Source organism: Urocampus carinirostris, chromosome 19 (assembly GCF_059441175.1).
Source record: "Urocampus carinirostris isolate Australia breed hairy pipefish chromosome 19, RoL_Ucar_1.0, whole genome shotgun sequence".
Classification (NCBI taxonomy): domain Eukaryota; kingdom Metazoa; phylum Chordata; class Actinopteri; order Syngnathiformes; family Syngnathidae; genus Urocampus; species Urocampus carinirostris.
In genome coordinates this window covers 5,942,447-5,962,007 of record NC_142367.1, presented here as the reverse complement: position 1 = coordinate 5,962,007, position 19,561 = coordinate 5,942,447, and the positions used below count along the sequence as shown (strand labels likewise).

Here is a 19,561-nt window from a genome sequence, read left to right as displayed (position 1 = left end):
TTTGCATAGGACTAATAAATATATATATATATATATATATATATATATACATGTGTGTGTGTGAGTGTATTAATTTACTTTTAACATGTGACATAAAATTACCACCAGAAGGTGAAAGTTAAACATTTCCATGCTGGTCCTAATGGGTTGATCATTACTCCCTCAACTACCCATCTCCCCCTTAAAAAAAATAGTCAGATATTACAAAGATAAAAGTTTATGGCAAGACATTTTTAAGAGAGTCACACAACAACAAAATACACTTATAGACAAAATTTGCAAGAAGTAAAAGACACAACTTGAATGAGTGTGCATGCTCTATGAACAGCGTCAGCTTCCAGTGGCTAATTGCCTGCTAGCATGATGAGCACGAGCGTGCAACACCAGCTAACTTACATCAACACGTGTGCAAAAAAAAGCAGACTGAACATGGACACACAGCCAACCGAATTATCGCCATGCCTGGTCATCTCCACTGACATAAACCACATATTTACTCTTTACACGCCAACAACTGGGAATCAAGTTCAAAACATACAGTATGCAGCACTTGACATATACAAAATGTACTTGCACTCAATATTCCCGCTCAGATTATTTGGTAATAACGGTAAAGATGTGATGTTTAAAATTTCAAAAGTTGCTTGATAGGAATGTCTTAAAAGATGCCAGTCTTTCAAAAAGTAATAATTTTTACTACAAAAAAGTTTTTAGTCACACACTTGCCATAAAGCTGCACATATCGCTAGCATTCAGACGCATTAGTGCGCTCAACTGCTTCAAATGCTTTTTATCGGGTTTGTACAACTTTTTTCCATTGCCAAATTCAACAATTTTTAAAGCTCCAGTGTGTAATATTTGACCACTACCAGTGGCCACAGTGCACAGTGTAGCAGCAATATGGCAATCATGACGACGACTTATATGTAGAAAACTATGTAAAAGAAATACATGTTTCTCAACCAATAATTTTTTTTAAATAAAATTAACATTGGTATAATAGTTCATTTATTTTTGTGTAGTCTTTAAATCAAGGATTTTTCTTTAAGCATTTTTGTATCACTAGGAGGCAATAAATAAGACAAACTGTCCCTTTAAAAGCATTAAAACACAATTTTTCAATTTCTCTAGTACTGTTAAAGAAATCTTCTGTGCATTATATATTCTGCAAATCCACAAATTCATCTGCGATTTACATATGCCGTTTTTAATCTTGCTTTTGCATTTATCAATACATTGCGAATACATTTCTGGATCTGAACAATACAAGTTTAAACATTTTTGAGAAAAATCTCTTCCCATATAGGTGTTGGGTTAAATGACAGTAAAATGTAGCATTCATTTTCAGTTGCAGTAAGCTCTTCCCATTACAATATCCGACAGGGAAACACTACCTTAATTTTTTGCATGGCCCTTAATAAATAAATGTCCATACTTGCACTAGTAGAAATATCATAGTGCCCTGTTTAGATGACGCATGCACATTTCCTCTTGGGCGCGGCCCACAGAGGACGATGACGCTTCATAGGACAATGCCATGCAATTTATTGCAAGGGAAGACTTGAAAACATAGCAACAATTTCAAGCATTTACAAGCACTTCACTCAAAATTCAAGCACTTTTCAATCCTTGAAAACACAACATTGAAGTGATGCATTTTCAAGGATTGCATGCACCCGTACGAATCCTGGCTTTAATCATCCAGGAACACGTAAATTTGAAATAACCGAATTAGAAAATTCACACGGAGCTTGTAAAAATGATATGTGTCTTCACCGATATAAACCCAAGAATCTGAGAAGGAACAACATATTACATGAATTTATACACCCTATGTCATGTTACGTATGTTTTTCGTCTTTGACGCTCTGTCCTTTTATCATCAGTGGACATAATACTAACAGATTTGACATGTGCTAACATGCTTAGCATCCAGATAGCATGATGTTGGTTTCTGTGTTAGCATGACAACCGCGTGTGACACATACATGCAAACTTTTGGTTTTCCTGTCCCATTCGCAACACTTGATGCTTATTAGCACCACAGCATGCTAACCCTCCTATGCTTAAATGGTATACCTGCTAGCATGCTTTCTTGAAACATCCCAACAAAATCACAGTTTTCATTTCAAAGTACAGAGGGAGAGTTTTAAAAAGCCGTGACAAGATTTTGTTCATGTTCTTCACTTCCTGTCATTTTATGAGCATGACAAAAAGTATGGCCAAAGTCCGATGTGTGAAGATATGCCAAAATTGTATCAAGAAATCTGGAGGTGGGGCTGGCATGCCACCATGTGTCACTCTCTGGGGAAACTAGTTGAAAAGATCCACCACAGCCCATCATAACCTCAGAAGCACCGAAAAGGGGTTGGTGTAGCAATTCTGTCGATAAATCGCTTTCTTTCAAACAAGATGAGAACTACATGTTCCATCTGATCCCATTGGATAGCCAGGGGACGAGACTGTGGGCTTGGTGGTGGCAATGTCCCAATGTTCTTCTCACATGCGCGAGCCTCGTTCTTGCAGGATCTGGAAAAGGAAATGCGACACGCGAGTTACGCCACCCCCATTAAGAGGGAAGACTAGGTCTAAAACCAAATTTCGGCCTGGTCCAGGCCGAAAATATAAATCATTGGGTACGGGTTTGGGTTTCTCTCTTGCTGAGAGGGTTGGGTAGGGTTACTTTAACTTGATTACTTTCAATGACTTTTGGATTACTCCAATACCAAATATGCTAATAAAAGACAAAAGAAACTAAATATGAATAAAATTACTAAATTTTGTGCAGGCTTGGGGAGTAACGGAATACATGAAACGGCAAAAATGATGTTGGCAAGCTGTTTGGATTTATTTTCATTTTGTTTCTGTCGCATTTTATGTTCGTTTTGCCGGAGATCAAAGAGATCAAAGCCAGGAGAGAAAGCTTACCACGTGTTGTGAGTCATAATTTTATTTATATTTAGTTTCTTTTGTCTTTTATTAGCATATTTGGTATTGGAGTAATCCAAAAGTAATGGAAAGTAATTAAGTTCAAGTAACCCTACCCAACCCTGCCCGCTGACTTGTTAAAAATTAATATAGGCTAATAAAAATGTATCCTGAAACGATGTGTGGATGCCAACAAAAAAAAAATCCCACAAAAAAAAAACACCCCAAGCAAAACACTTTTTTTGGGAATGCTTTATGCTTTGGCTCTTGCTGACCATACATTAGATTCCTTGGCCTGGAGCCTGAAACCTGGCCCGGGACTAAAATGTCAAATCATTTAGTTCAGTTTCAGGCCGCGCCGGGTTACCCTCTCCCTGAATTTTCTTTTTAATTATCCTTCTGTGGTGTGATTGAATGTTGATGATGATTAAAAGTGGGGGCGTTACCCGGAAGGCAGGGGTGATCAGTGCCCACCCACAGACACGCACTGTCCACACAAATAAAACTGGATGTAGTGGTGAGAGCAGTCTGAATAAATGAATAAGGGCAATCAAAAGGAGAAAATAATAAGAGAAAAGAGAAGAAAAATGATGAAGTGTGAAAACGAAGTAAAAAGCCGGGGAAAAAATAAAAGATAAGAGGAAAAAGAGAAGAAGGAAAAAGGAGGGAAAAAAGAAATACAAAAAACAAAGACAAAAGAATGCTAGGAGAACAAAAGAATAAAACATAAAAGGAAAAAAGGACAGAAAAATAACAAAGCAACAAAAGATAAGTGAGAGAGGAAAAAAGAAACAAAATGAAAAAAAAATGAGAGAAAAAAAGAATAAATAAACAGGCAAGAGAAAAATAAAAAATAGTGGAAAAAGCAAGAAAATATAATATTTAAGAAAAAAAATTAACAAAAAAAAGGAAAAAGGATCAGAAAAAATGTAAAAAGAAGAAAAAAAGACAGAGTCTGATAAAAAAAAAAAAAAGCGGCAACGTGCACTCAAAACTTTGCTGACAACATGGTGCCAACAAAGACGGGCAACACGACAAACTTATTCCACAATTTAAAATAATATTACCCATTAGAAAACACTGAATGGATTACAAATCGGCCACAAACAAGTGCTAACGGACGTTTAACAAGCATCAGGCCCCATTAAAAAAAAAAAAAAAAAGGTCCACGAGTGAGCTAGCTAGCGAGGCGCTACCTGTGTTTCCCCGAGGGCAGCTCCCCCTCTGAGAGGATATTCAGTACAGGTCGGAACAGAGCAGCATTAATGCCTGAATGGCCTGAAACATTTAAAGCAATTGCTTTTTTGTTTGTTTTGTAACATTTTCGCACCGGAACATATGCCTTTGTTTATTTTTTTAACACTGTCAGACCCCTTAAGACTTGGTGGCCAAAGGGCTTTTACATGTTGCAGAGTGTAAATTCAAATTAGTTTGTGTATATAAGGGGCACGTTATGCAGGTTCTATTTTGTTGGTTTTTCAAATCCTCAAAGTGAAAATGACTTTAAAAATTGGACCGCTTTATTGCATTTCTTTAAATGTATCAAAGAAATGAAACAAACTGTAATTCATTGATATTGTAATGACGTTAAACTTGAGGTGTCCTACAACAGAGTAGCCGCGTGGGGCATCATTCTTCACAGGATGCCTGGCATCATTTTGATAGTAGGCTAATATAGCCAATATAGCTACACATAGCACGTGTTGCATTAATTCATTATAAAGCTTATATAAAGCTTTACATTTTTTGTGGCTCCAGACAAACCCGTTTTTCATTTTTTCCCGTCCAATATAGCTCTTTTGACATTTTAGGTTGCCGAACCCCTGGCCAAGTTAGATCTTACCTCTACCACTATAAACCCTCTTGCAGGGTCCGCCCTATTCGGATCTTCCCATTCATACCCACCTTGGCCTTCTGGCTGGTCTCAATGACGACACCGTTAGCCGCGTTGTTGAGTTCTCGCGATACCACACAAAGGAACTCCGCCTGGTCCTCGTTGCCATAATTGTACGATGACCCGATGCTGATCAGCTGAAAGACGCAAACACGAAGTCCACACATTCAAAAAGGAGAAAGGTCAGACCTATTCATAACCCAATTCATTTTACACACTTCCATACCTGCTGTTTTTTTAGCTTCTTCCTACCAGTTTTTTTTAGCTCCCTTTTTGTCTTACTTCACAAATACTTTGTCAGCTGTCCTCATCAATGTTCCTTCTCATTTTGTGGCAACCAAACCATCCATCCATTATCTGCACCGCTTATCCTCAGTAGGGTCGTGGGGGTACTGGAGCCCATCCCACCTATCTTGGGGCAGTGGGCTGGGGACACCCTGAACTGGTTGCCAGCCAGTCGCAGGGCACACAGAGACTGACAACTCACCCGCTCATTCACACCTAGGGACAATTTGGACCAACCAATTAACCTAATATGCGTGTTTTTGGAATGTGGGAGGAAACCGGAGTGCCCGGAGTAAACCCACGCAAGCAGAGGGAGAACATGCAAACTCCACACAGGAAAGTTCGATCCCATGACCTCCAAACTGTGCCGCGGACGTGCTAACCACTCATCCGCCGTGCTGTTTTTTTTGTATTGTTCACACTAATTAAACTTTTTGACTTTATTTTGAAAATATTTTGCAATGGATGGTAATTTAGTTGTCTTGTTGACAGTGCTATACCATATTTGTATTATTGTTACATATAATATTTATTTGGCATTAGTCACTTGACTTTTGTTGTGAATCGGTTGTTTAGTAGAAGTATTTTATTTTTCCTTTAACGTTAAAGTTTTATATTCCATGGTTTACACTATAGGCACTTTATCATGTAATTTTATGGAAGCAGAAGTAAATGGAAGGAGACCAAGAGGAAGGCCGCGACTGACGTGGATGGATGGTGTTATGAGTGCACTGCAGGAAAGAGGTCAAAATATAGTGGAAGCTAGAGCTCTTGTTGGTGATAGGAATAAGTGGAGAGGTGTTGTCAAAGGATAGTGGGATGTTTAGACGCATTCTAAGGGATGAGCAGGACACCTGTATGATGCGGCAGGAGTAAACCAGTGAAAGCTGTCGGGCCCTGCTGTTGAACAGAAGAGTGTGGTTGTGTCACCCTGACCCGAGTGACATGGCCGCTTTCTCGTATCCCGTTTCATCTGGAGGGACGAAAGCATGACCAACTTGGTTGCCGAGGTGCTTAACTTGTTTGGGTGTTAAGGCATTTGGGTTGGCCATGGTCCAAACATTTTTTTGTGTGTTTTTTTTATACTTTTTCTCATTTTTATTTTCTTTGTTTTTGTACGTGTTTGTCTTGCTGTCAGTTACCCCTCTTAAGGTCTGTATGACCAAGGTAGATAGATAGAGTGTGCAATTGATGGTATTTGGGTTGTCTTGTTGACATACAGTATATGAACTTTTGCTACATTGCAGTCTTTTTTCTGTCTGACTCGCTTGACATTTGTTCAAAATTAGTTGTTTAGTATATACTTTTTTTAAGAGTATTAATTGTTTTCTTTACACCATCTTTACTTTTTGAATTATTTTCAAAACAGTGTGCGATAGAGGTTAATTTAGTTGTCTTGTCGATCTACTGTATTTTTGTTACATTGCTACTTTATTTGCTTGACTCTTTACTTTTGTTCTAATGAATTGTTTATTAGTATTTCATGTTTTATAGGGTAAAAGTGTTTCTTTACATTACGGTATATTGTTTACATCATATTCACTTTCTGACTTTATTTTCAAAATATCGTCCAATGAAAGGTATTTTATTTACAGTTATATTTGTATTTTTTGGGGGTTTGACTTTCTTGACTTTTGTTCTGAATCAGTTATTTAGTAGAAGCATTTTAGTGTTTGTACTGTTTTAAGTTAGCATTTCAGTTATTTCAATAAAAAATAAAACATTGACATATACAAAAATCTCTGTGCTGTGTTCATAATTATAATAAACCAACGCAGTTGAGGGGAGGGTTGAATTATTATATTTGAAAAAAGTCATGATATGATTTATCAAAATAAATAATTGTTTTTTTTGTTTTTGTTTTTTTTTAGCCTTATTTGGTAAAAAAAAATCTTTAACATTTTTGCCCTTTTTCCACCCATCTCCGTTGTCCTTATCCACTCACGGAATGAGCTCACCTGTTCAAATTTCCATCCATCTGACATGGTGGAGACCATCTGAGTAAGCTCCTCCTCCTGACATTGAAGGACCCGGTAGACATGTTTGATGGGGCCCTAAGGAAGGCCCGAAAAAGAGCTCAGTTACCATAACTCTGTGGACAAATCGGCTCCTACAGGTGTGGCAATAGCTACCTGCGACGTGCGGTTCTCGTTGTCCCGTATGCGCTCCTTCACAAGACGTACCAGGGAGGCAATGTTGTAGAACTCTGCCTCTTCTAGGACACCTAAACACACGCATACGAAGTGTGTACAAAGAGTCTTGACGTAAGCCAGGGGAGTATTGGCCAAATCAATTTTACAGTGCCTAGCAAATGTTAACTGTATATTATCAAAATGGAGAGAGCATAAAACCACGTCAAACCTATAAAGACTTGGCCGTTCCTCTAAATGTTCAGCCCAAACAAGGAGAAAACTAATGAGAAAAGCAACCAAGAGGCCAGGCAGTCATACACAGTGGGACAACAATTATCTACCCTTTATGGAAAAGTGGATAAAAAGAGAGCCTTTTCTGAAAGAATAGCATTTTTGCTGTCAGGCCTTGTGTTTTATTGCTATGCCAACAAAGAGTGTTTGTAATATTGCCATCAAAGTTTTGATGAATATGTACCGTATTTTCCGCACTATATGGCGCACCATGTTATAAGGCGCACCTTCAATGAATGATATATTTTAAAACTTATGCCATACATAAGACGCACCCCATTATAAGGCGCTATAAGTGCATGCTGGTTTAAGATCAGGTAATTGTGCAATTTTGTAATTGTAATCCTGTGCAGTCCTTCGAGACATTTTTGGGATTAAGGGCTATTTACGGTAAATAAATGTGACGACTTGACTACAGTAGAGAATGTAGTTACTTTATGCAACCTCTAGATGTTGCCACGCTCAAGGGAATGTCAACAAAATATTCAAAAAGGTCAAACTTTATTAACAAACAAGCTTTCCACAACTCCATTCACTCCCAAAATAAATAAACAGCCGTTTTATTATTTTCTCTGAGGTAAAGCATTTTCGTGACACATCTTTGAACAACATCGACATATCATTTTATTTTTTGTCCATTTAGTCAACACGCAAAGAAAAAAACGTCTGATACTGTTATTTTAAATGAAACGTTAGTGCAATCGCAATAAAGTGACACTCGTAATGTGCAAAAACAACGAGTGCAAAGCAATAACATAATAACTGTAAAATGTAAAACGTAAACACACAAAAGAAAAACAAAGATCACTCTATAAGCTCCTCATCGACGAATCCCTCGAATTCTTCTTCTGCTGTGTTCGAATTGACCATATCTCAGTGAATGGGTCATCCAACACGTCCGGTGTTTTTGTGCCAGCGCTGTTGCCTTCATACGTATAGTTATCGTACTGACACTTCTGCTTGCCGCTCTTTGTTGAACAACCCACTGTTCAAGTGTCTCCTCTAACTCTGGCCATCTTGCTTTATTGCCACGGAAACTTTGTTGAGTTTTCCTTACTTGGCGGAGCTTATCTTCATCCTTTCTCCACTTCCGTACCATCGATTCATTTAAGTTTAACTCTCTCGCTGCCGCTCTATTGCCGTGTTGTGCTGCGTGACTGATCGCTTTGAGTTTAAACTCGGCGTTGTACGCGTGTCTCTTAACAGGAGCCATTTTCTTATACAAATGCACGTATGAAAGAGAATCTCGCTCTCTCTCTCTCTCTCGCTCTCTCTCTCTCTCAAACGTGACATTCTGAATAATTCTGCGTTTGTTTAAGGTAAATTGTGCTTTACATCTTCACCAGTCATAACCCTGGATTCAGACAAATACTGTATTTGTTGAATATGAATTAAGCAGTTTAATGGGGTAGCCATTTTGCCACTTAGTAAACAAATACAACACGAGCCCCGGCAACTACCAATCGTTTAATATTTCCCAGTATGCACAGCGCGAAAAATGGAGTCGGCGGCTGTTTCTCGTAGTTGCGAGACCTTGCGAATTTAATATTGAGCCATATATAAGGCGCACTGTGTTATAAGGCGCATGGTCAGCTTTTGAAAAAAAACAAGACTTTTAGGTGCGCCTTATAGTGCGGAAAATACGGTATCTTATTGCTGTTTTTGAGATTCTAAAAAGTGAGGCAAAAACTTGCAAAGATTGTATCAATGCATTCTTTGATAAGAGCATTTTATTTTATAAATAGGTCCAACTCTCATTCACGTGCCCACTAGTAAAAGAAAAGTTTGTTCTTAATAAAGGATCAATGAAATTTAAATTGTCTTTGTCCTTGATAAAAACACAGTGAACGTTGTGTACAATGAGATTAGACGCCGTACTCCAGAATAAATATGCGATAAAGACTTAAAAGAGAAAAATACGATTAAAAAGAAAATAAACCCAGATCTCCCGCATGAAATCCACATCATCATGGCGGCGCCCTGTTCGGCTGCGGCTGCATCGGCTTGCAACGGTTTTTTTACACGTCGGCCATAAGATCCAGTCTTCGACTCAGTTTTGATGGCGCACAAAGTCGGCTCGAACTGCAGATTAAGATACGATCGCAGTTTTTTTTGCTGGATATGCGATCATCCAGACATCAAGCGCTCGGTGTTTATTAGCCACGGACTGCTATGTCAACAAGACCCAGCGGCCTACAAAGCAGCGAAGCAGAGTGGCAAGACAGCGGCGTGACCGCCGAACGAGGACATCAAGCGCTCGGTGCTACGACCACTCGGGAGTGTTTATTAGCCACGGACTGCTATGTCAACAAGACCCAGCGGCCTACAAAGCAGCGAAGCAGAGTGGCAAGACAGCGGCGTGACGAGGAAGCGGGCCGGGCTAACAGCTAGGCTAAAGGCTAACCCCTCTAACATCCATTTTGCTCTCCAACGTTCGCTCTCTGGACAATAAACTGGACCATTTAACAACTGGAAGTGGCATCGGACCGCGAGATGACGAACTGCTGCGCTAAAATTCTGACGAAGACATGGTTAATCTTATCTATCCCGGCTGACGTTCAAAGAACCTGTGCGGGTCAGATGTATCGACATTTCGTTCTGTATACACGTGTACACGAATGACAATAAAGTAAATCTGAATCTGAAAGTCAAAAATCATAGCAATGAACTCTTGAATATATTGTGGAAAACTTCATGGAGCATGCAGTTTCTTTGAGCCGGTTCGCAATTTTTGGGCCAGGCTTTCTCGTTTTACTTTATAAGTGCTCATCTAACCTTTTTTTTCTATTTATTTCACATCTTCATAAAACTCCATCAGGAGCTGTGCTGTTCAGCTGCAGTAAAAGACCATGGGCAACTTTTCCATTTGCCAATCCGGGATTCCAAGATCGATCCTGAGGGTTTATTTAAATATTCAGTGAATGCACATTTATTCCAAATATGTCCAAACAGCTTCACAAAGCAACGGCCTGGCCAGCATCCTGGCCTGGCTAAAATGCAACCGATTAAGGCAAATTCCACCGAGCAGACTAGATTAAACTGCGGTTATTAAGTGAGCCTGGATTTTTTTATTCCTCTTTCATGCGATATCCCCCCCCTCCCTGGTCAATGGTTCACATTGCATCTGCATCTTACCTTCCTCTGCGAGGCTCTTGTCCATGATCAACTTTCCATGACGGAGGTAGTTGAGGACTGGCCCAAAGTAGGTCGGGTCCCTGTCAATCAGATAGGCCCCTGTGCTGTCCTGCACCAAAATACATAACACACAATTTGATAATGATGTGAAAAAAACGCAATTATGGTTTAACTCAATTCAATATGATTTGGTTCAATATAATACGACTCATTTTGAAAAGTTGTTCTATACCAGAAGTCTCATACTAAGTCTAAAAATAAATTAGACTGAACATTAAAATAAACGAACCCGTAACAAGTAAATAAGAATAAAATCAGTCACAAGTCACTCTCTCCCCATGTGTGTCTTTTTTTCTCTCAGTTTCTCTGTCCCTCTGTCTAGGTTTTAGATCAGGGGATGGTGTAATAATAGTCTGTAGTTTGCAATGGTCTTTGTAGCCCTTTGAGACTCCTTGTGATTAAGGGCTGTACAAATAAACATGACTTGACTATTTATGTCTCTTTTTGAGTCCAGCGGTCTTTCTTTCTCGGTCTTTCTTTCTCTCTGGCTATATCTCCATCTCTCTTTTTGTATGTCAGTCTTTCTTTCGATACTGTATCTCTCTCTCTCTCTGTTGGTTTCTATTTCTCTCTGTCTCTCTGCCTTGTGTGTTTTTCTTTCTCTCAGTCCCTCTTTTTCTCTGTGACAGACTCTGTTCCTCCCTCTTAACTTCTATCGATCTCTCCCTCTTGCTCTTTATCTCCCTCTCTTTCTGTGTCAGTCTCTGTCTTCCTTTCTCCGTGTCTCTGTCTATTTCTCAGTCATTCTGTTTCTAGGACTGTCTGTCTTTCTCTCTTTGTCTACTGCTCTCTCTGTGTCTGTTTCTCCCTCCCTCCCTCTCTGTCAAATATCTCTCTCTCGCTGTCTCTTTCCATCTTTCTGTCTTTCTCTCTATTTACCTTCGTCTCATGCTTTCAACGGCAGTGGCCACCCAAGTACACGGACTTTAAAATACCACGTGAGCACAGAATTTACAGTAAATGTTGCTGCGCTTTATTTAAGGAATATTTTGTAAATAAATTCTTCATATCCATTCTTTTAACTCTAGGAGGCACTAAATATTACATGCTGTCCCTCTAAATTTGCGAATTGGGCACCAGTTCACACAACAAATGGGCATGTTGTTTTTGTAAACATACAACATACAAATCTTATGTCGCTCCATTGAAACTCGTACTGCTACTCACGCTGTTTTGAGTAAACAATGCGCATGCATCTTGAGCTGATCCAGTAATGTCGTAGACTGGGAAGAGGTCTATAAAGGGGTCTCTTTTAAGCTTACCTTGTCGGAATCCAGGTCCGGGTGGTCCTGGCACAACCGAAATAGGAACGATTTGGGCTCCCTGCACAAAGTCTGTTTCGTAGTGACGAAGTAAGTCCCGCCCACGTTGAGGCGCACCCAGCGCGGGCCGGGTTCGGATGTCAAGCCAGCCTTGGACGGCAAAGGGCGGCAAGAGGCGGTAGCCGGCCCAAGCGGCGGTAAACGACCAGAACCGCGGACGGCGTCGCGGTACTGCGGCTGTTGCTGGTCCACTATCTCCGCTGCTTCGAGCACCTGCAGCTCGGCCATGACGTCACAACACGAAACCGCTCGGAAAACGGAACCTGCTTCCCTTCCGCCGCCGAACCGGAACACGTCGTGTCCCCTTATGACGCCTACTGCAATGCGCGCGAGGGGGAGTGACGTCAGCAGCACGTTTTGTCTCCACATTTGACGTAGCTCGCACAGAGCGAACACTTCCGGGTTAAAAGGTTGACGTTGTTGTCGAAAAAAAGGAGTAAGTTGCAGTATATATCTTCACCTGCGGGTAGCAGAGTTGCGCTGGCTGAGAGTAAGTGTTAAACACAGTATAAAGATTTGATGCAATATAAATTATTTGTTTATTATTAAATAACTACAATGCAAACTTTAACAGTATAGAAAATAAAATACTACCATACAACACATTCAGAACAAAGGTTAAAAGAGTCAAACAAAAAGAAAATCTGCAATGTAATAAAATACTGTATAAGAATGTCAACAAGACAACTATAATACCCTCCAAGTCGAGTCAAGTCTTGTTTATTTGTATAGCACTTAATCACAAGAAGTCTCAAAGGGATGCACAGATCACAGATTATTACGAACTAGAGATTATTATCACAAGGGTTGGGTAGGTTTACTTTAACGTGATTACCTTCAATTACTTTTGGATTACTCCAATACTAAATATGCTAATAAAAGATAAAATAAACTAAATATGAATCAAATTAGGACTCACAACACGTGGTAAGCTTTCTCTCCTGGCTTTGATCTCTTTGATCTCCGGTAAAACTAACATAAAATGCGACAGAAATAAAATGAAAATAAATCCAAACAGCTTGCCAACATCATTTTTGCCGTTCCATGTGTTCCATTACTCCCCAATCCTGCACAAAATTTAGTAATTGTATTCATATTTAGTTTCTTTTGTCTTTTATTAGCATATTTGGTATTGGAGTAATCCAAAAGTAATTGAAAGTAATCCAGTTAAAGTAACCCTACCCAACTCTGATTATCACTTTCATCCCCTGATCTAAAACTTACACGAGGCCAAGGAAAACTCAAAACCTCAGCATGAGGAAAATTAAGAAGAAAGGGGCTGTACACAGGGGTCATCATTAATTGATTTTTGGAAAAAAAAATTAATATTTAAGTGCGAAAAAATTAAAATTAATTTTTTTGCGGCAAGGCCAATTAATGGGTATTTATTGGATTTCTAGCCATTAATTGGTAATTTAATGGTATACTAGCCGTGTCAATATGGTCGAACAAACTGGTCCCTTTAATCTTTACTTTTAGTACAAAAAATATCTTCTGAGTTATTGGTGATCACATCAGCTACCGTCATGTTGGGGCTTGTTTTATAATTATAATTTGTCGATTCCTCCTAAGTTAATATGCGAATTGTCGGAACACTAACTGAGGTTAGATGAACAGTGAATGATAGAACATTCACGCCAACATTATCATGCGCAGTAAGACACCTTAGTAATAAGAGGTTTTGCTATTTATTACACATTCATTTATGAACAAAAATGTGTACAACATGTGCGTATGTGCATCCACGACGTACGTGCTTGAGGCAAAACGTGAGCTAATCAACAAGCCCGATTTTGTCCCGACCAATAAAAAGCTGCTTTGCAACCACACTATGTACGTACAGCTACCGTGTTTCCCCGAATATAAGGCCGGCCTTACTTCAAAATCATCGTCAAAAATTGAGGTTTTGAAATAAAAATATGTGCAAAAGTAATAAATTTTCGCTAAAAATTTCTTAGAAAAGCATTGCCGTTGTTAAATAACGTTGATATCTACGGTTTTCATAGGTAATATGAGCCTCTTATTTGCAGGAAGGTTGAATTTCATTTCTCATAAAAAGCTGGGCCTTATAATGGGGGAAACACGGTAGCTTACGCGTATGCATGCACTGTCCCGATTGTGCGTGTATGTGCCCTTGACCGCATACGAAATGCTCGCGCGGCGAGAAAATTTGCACGTTTGTTGACGCAATCGACTAACAAAAAACCCGAATATTTTCGCAATTAATGGGTCGCAAACTCGCAATAATTGCTAATTATTTAAATTTTGCAATAAATGGATTTATGAATTTAAGCAACCATTCCATTAATTTTTCGCAATTAATGGCATTAATTTTTCGCCAATCATTTATTGCTGACCCCTGGCTGTACATGAGCTAATCCCCCTTCTCGGATGACCAGGCTGCAATGGATGTTGCAATACATAAATATCGCCAAAATTTTACAATACTTTGAAAATAAAGTCAGTAGTGGAAATAAAGTGCGAACACTATTGGATCCAATTTGAAAGATAGAGTGTATGTATATTATTACCCCAGATAAGTGGAAGACAATGAATGAATGGATGGATGGCTACTCCCGTTCCCACAAACATATCTTATATAACTGATGCTATATTTTACTAGTTTTTGTTGTGCTTTGTGCAGCCCTTTGAGGCTTTTTGACATGATTAACACTCGCTCCATTGTCTGCATCGTGTTTGGAGGCGATGTGGTTGGTGGCGCGCAGTGCTACACGTGAATATGCGTAGAAGAAGAAAATAAGGCGGGGCCTAATGGAGTGAATTTAGCCAATTTACATTTATGGCGAGAATTAATTCTTTAAATTGTGAGGCGTCTTCTCCACGCTGCTGTCAAATGTGACAGGTCGCTCCTTGAATCTTCCCCACCAGAAAGTTTTTATCTTACAACGACGGACGTTCTCTGTGGTAAGATTGGATGTGGCGCAAAGGCGGGTAGCATGTTAGCATCGTTCGACGCGGGATTTGCAAAATAGTTCAAGCTGACTGCATGTCCTTTTTTGCACGATTGAGATTAAAACAGTGTTCTGATTTACTTGAACAATTAACAGGTAACATTCCTATGCGCCCTATCTTGAAGCTGCTTTGTTTTGATCTCAACATGTCTTGTACTACAGACAGACTGAAGAGATCTTTTCTTCCTCATGCCATGAGGCTCTTTAACTCTACCCGGCAGAGTAAAAGCCCACAGTAAACCACACCACCTACATTGCATATTACCGAATCTTACTGCAATATGTATTCTGTGTAACACTATTTAGTTATTCTATATAACACGCTACAGTGGGCATTTGCACGTCACACTGGGTATCTGTATAATGTATTCTTTTTGCTTTATTATTGTATTGTTCTCAGCTCAGGGATGCTGCTGGAAATGTGAATTTCCCTTCAGGGATGAATAAAGTATCTATCTATCTAAAGGCAAAGTATTACGTTATGTGTTTTGAGTTTGATGCCTTTCTGCATACGGAGATCCCTCGGTTTTTGCGGTTCACGCGGACTAGAACCACCCGCGAAAAGTAAAAGTCTGCGAAGTAGCGTCGTGCCTTTATAATAGTCAAGTCTGGTTTATTTGTAAAGCCCTTAATCACAAGAAGCCTTGAATGGCTGCACATACCACAGACTTTTATTTCACTATTCCCTGATCTAAAACCTACTTGAGTGCAAGGAAATACTCAACCTCTGGATGAAGAAAATAAAAACCCTTTGAGAAGGGGCTGCACATAAGGTAATCCCTCTTCCAGGATGACAAGGCTGCAATCGATGTTGCAAAGACATAAACACATTTTACTCAGATATCATCAAAATGAAACTGGTTATTCATAAGATTCGGAATACACGTGTGTTTTAAACCAAGACTAGCCCCTTCAAGGTTTCAATTTAACCTAGAGATTACGTCCTTATTTACTGATTGTATACGACTGTAACAACAAAACAAACTGAGCACAACGCACAATATGACAATATTAATGACAACAAAGACAAAATAAATTTATTTAAAAGTCCGCTAAGCAGTGAACCAGCAATAATTGAAGCGCAGGAGCCTTCGTTCTGAAAATGCTGGTCTACTAGTGATCCCAAGAGCCAAGAACAGATCCACAGGTTCAAGAGCGTTCTCCATTCGGACCCTGGTGCTGTGGAATGCTCTTCCCCCCTGAGTTACGATCTGCAACCTCAGTGCAAATGTTTAAATCTAAGATTAAATCACACTTCTATTATAGAACATTTGAATAACCTATATTTTATGTTGACAGTATTTGTTATTGCAACATCCATCGCAGCCTGGTCATCCTGGAAGGGGGATTGATTACCTCATGTGCGGCCCCTTCTCAAGGTTTTTTCATTCTCCTCATGTTGAGGTTTTTGAGTTTTTCCTTTCCCCCATGTAGGTTTCAGGTCAAGGGATGGTTTAATAATAGTCTGTGGTTTGTAATAATCTGTGCTCTGTGCAGCCATTTGAGACTCTTTGTGATTAAGGGCTATACAAATAAACATGACTTGACTAGAAGTAGCGAGGGGTCTCTGTATTACCTTTTAAAGGTAGCTTGGGCCGTTTCAAGTGTTGTCTAAATTCGACTCACTTGCAAAATGTAACTACCCTTTTGTATGAACTATGTTTCCAACAGAACGTTTGTCGTGATCGTAGTCCGTACAATGTGTTTATTGAAGAATATTGGCTGGCGTGATTAAATCAAGAAAGCAATCGTAGTTTATTTTTTTGAGTATGAAATTGTGAGAGACAGAACTGGAGTAGTCGTGGAACTGAGCAAGCGTGTTGATAAGAGAGTACTTTGTTGGTTTGGACACATGGAGAGGATGGATTAGGAGCGAATGTTGAAGAGGATCTACAGAGCAAAAGTCAATGGAAGGAGGCCGCAATTGAAGTGGATGAATGGTGTTATGAGTGCACTGCAGGAAAGAGGTCTGAATATAATGGAAGCTAGAGCTCTTGTTGGTGATAGGAAGGAGTGGAGAGGTGTTGTCAAAGGATAGTGGGATTGTGGACGCATTCTTAAGGATGGGCAGGGGTAAAACCAGTGAAAGCTGTCAAGCCCTGCTGTTGAACAAAAGAGTGTGTTGTGTCACCCTGACCCGAGTGACATGGCCGCTTTCTGGTGTCCCGTTTCATCTGGAGGGACGAAAGCATGACCAACTTAGGTGCCGAGGCGCCTAACTTGTTTGGGTGTTTGGGCAATTGGGTTGGCCATGGTCCAAACATTTTTGTGTCTGTGTTTTTCTGCTATTTTTTTCCCTTTTCTTTTCATTGTTATTGTATGTGTTTGTCTTGCTGTAGGTCACCCCTCTTGAGGGATATGACCAAGGTAGGTAGGTAGATAGATAGATAGATAGAAGAAATTAATGCAAACGTCATCAAAATCGGAGGCGACTCAATATAGCTACATGCTTTAATAAACACAATCACGACTAGTTGTACACAATTAGGCCTTATTTGGTGCATGTAATATTTATTTGGTGTATTGTAATGCATGTTTATTGTACGTAGTAGGTAACTGATCACTGTAACCAGACGACCATTGTGAATTATACGCCTGTCATAATCTTAAACTGGGGTTGAAATAGTTTACCTAACGTAAAACCACACTAAACCGGAAGTGCGCTCGAAATATAATTCACATAAACGCTGGAAGTAGCGTAAATAATTTAACGTTTGTTTCGGGCCTGGGCCTTCAAATCAAGTAACTATAAATTCCAAACTACAAGCCGCTACTTTTTCGCAACATTAGAAACCTTATAAATGCTACTACATTAAATAAGTTACAGCTTCTACTTTTATTTTCATGTGGTGGCAATGAGGAAAAAAGTAAGATGCTCTTTTCCACATTGCATGCGCTCTAGATAAAAAAAAATTACTGCGGTGAAGTCTGGAAAAATTTATGACACCCTTCGATAGTTTTTGCTATTATTATTCATATATTACAGGAAGTTTGACTGAATTTTATTCAATATTTACAACGTACTTGCAATATTTAATCCTTTTACCCACAATCAAGTCCTCAATTTATACATCCAAATTAAATAGCAGTGTACGCTATCTATCAAAACCCCTTACACTTCTCTTTACGTACCATAGGCCTCGGTTCGATGGAAATTCCTTTAATCCTCAAGGAACGATAACAAGCTAGTGCAAGTTGGTCCACTACTGTAGCAATCACCAATGACAACTACACAAAAAACATGTCAGTGTTGCCATCTGGTGCTATTTTCCACAGTATGGTTTCCTTGGCGCTGCTGTCCAGAAATATAGGCCTCACGTTAATATAGGACCCCTGCCCTTATTCGTTGTTTTCTTTTGATTTAAAATCCGGTACGGCCTGTACAAAGACAAAATTAATTTTCACTCTTAAGTTTGAGCATGCAGCATTTAACCCGGTGCACTCTGGTACTATAATTGGTCAAGGCGGGGAGGGCTCAATACCTGTGGGACTGGTTTATATTTTTTAGGTTTGATCTCACCTCAAATAAGAAATTTGATTAGACAGACATTGCTCACTACTTCTTGCATGTTTGCTCTTTCCCAAAGCACAATGAGCGAGTTCCGGATACATCACCACGTCAATGAGCTGCTGAGCATGCTGGACGTGCGAGGAGGTGACGGAGCAGAAGGTTACATCGACCTTCTGCAGAAGCACCGCACGCCCTACGTTACCACCACCATCTCCGCCCACAGTGCCAAGGTATCAGACTGAGCATCATTCAAATTTCGCCGCTTGCTGCAATGGTTTGGTTGACAGTGTCGAAAAAAATTGATCATTAAACATAGTGGACTAGGGCTACAAGGAATGATTATTTTAATTGGTAGATTGTTTTTGATTCAGGGATGAATCATATATTTGTTAGATACATTTGTATTTTTCTCCTCTATTCAAAAAACAGTGCACAAGAAAATATTCTATCATCCATCCATCAATTATTTGCACCGCTTATCCTCAGTAGGGTCTCAGGGGTGCTTGAGCCCATCCTAGCCATCCTCGGGCAGTGGGCACTGTGCCTGATTGGCTTTGGATAGGGTTTATTTATTTATTTAATTTTTGTTTGAATCCGCAGTATATTTGACAAAAGATCTTTAACTTTATCTTATCCTTAACTTTATCTGTTTTTCTCGTGTTTATTATCATTTGCCACATCATTAAATCAACCTAATTTTAAACTTAATAAAAGATAATTATCCGATTCCTCGACTAATCATTTCAATAGGTGGTGACTTGTCCACTAATAAAATAGTCATAAGTTGCCCTACTTGTGTGTCATCAAGTTTGTTTTTGTAACCCCAAAGGTGAAGTTGGCTGAATTCTCTAAAACACCAGAAGACTTTTTGAGGAAGTATGAGGAGCTGAAGTCAAAAAACGTCCGTTGCCTGGACCCACTGGTCTATTTGCTATCCCGCCTGTGCGAGGACTCTCAGGTAAGATAAACATTAATTGGTCTCAGTTACGAGTTACCTCCTATAAAAAAACAACTCTGTTTTCCCCTACATA

General features: G+C 39.5%; 2 protein-coding genes across 3 annotated transcripts in view; one reads left to right on the top strand and one right to left on the bottom strand.

The window, feature by feature from the left end:
* Nucleotides 1-201: 201 nt before the first annotated feature.
* Nucleotides 202-12,433, bottom strand: LOC148346990 (BTB/POZ domain-containing protein KCTD5-like). The gene is made up of 6 exons (XM_088322973.1): nucleotides 11,988-12,433; nucleotides 10,666-10,774; nucleotides 7,240-7,331; nucleotides 7,066-7,161; nucleotides 4,834-4,959; nucleotides 202-2,529 (listed from the first exon to the last, which is right to left on the bottom strand). The coding sequence occupies exons 1-6, from the start codon at nucleotides 12,414-12,416 to the stop codon at nucleotides 2,500-2,502; spliced, it is 882 nt and encodes a 293-aa protein (XP_088179099.1). The 5' UTR covers nucleotides 12,417-12,433; the 3' UTR covers nucleotides 202-2,499.
* The window catches only part of tubgcp2 (tubulin gamma complex component 2), a 39,604-nt gene continuing 32,153 nt past the window's right edge, over nucleotides 12,111-19,561 (top strand). Inside the window, exons 1-3 of one of the 2 annotated variants that reach the window (XM_088322965.1) lie at nucleotides 12,111-12,537; nucleotides 18,607-18,760; nucleotides 19,360-19,488. In XM_088322965.1, the coding sequence (XP_088179091.1) occupies nucleotides 18,611-18,760; nucleotides 19,360-19,488 (279 nt within the window). In that variant the 5' untranslated portion in view covers nucleotides 12,111-12,537; nucleotides 18,607-18,610. Of the gene's footprint in view, nucleotides 12,538-14,760; nucleotides 14,973-18,606; nucleotides 18,761-19,359; nucleotides 19,489-19,561 lie in introns of those variants that run through there. The other variant, XM_088322964.1, reaches the window with a different exon arrangement.

Excerpts from the sequence above, each read along its gene's own strand:
- LOC148346990 (XM_088322973.1), bottom strand. The coding sequence starts at position 12,416 with ATGTGGAGACAAAACGTGCTGCTGACGTCACTCCCCCTCGCGCGCATT. Across the intron at positions 10,775-11,987 it reads CGGACCTGGATTCCGACAAG|GACAGCACAGGGGCCTATCT; the intron begins GTAAGCTTAAAA and ends ATTTTGGTGCAG. Across the intron at positions 7,332-10,665 it reads CAAGAGCCTCGCAGAGGAAG|GTGTCCTAGAAGAGGCAGAG; the intron begins GTAAGATGCAGA and ends GCGTGTGTTTAG.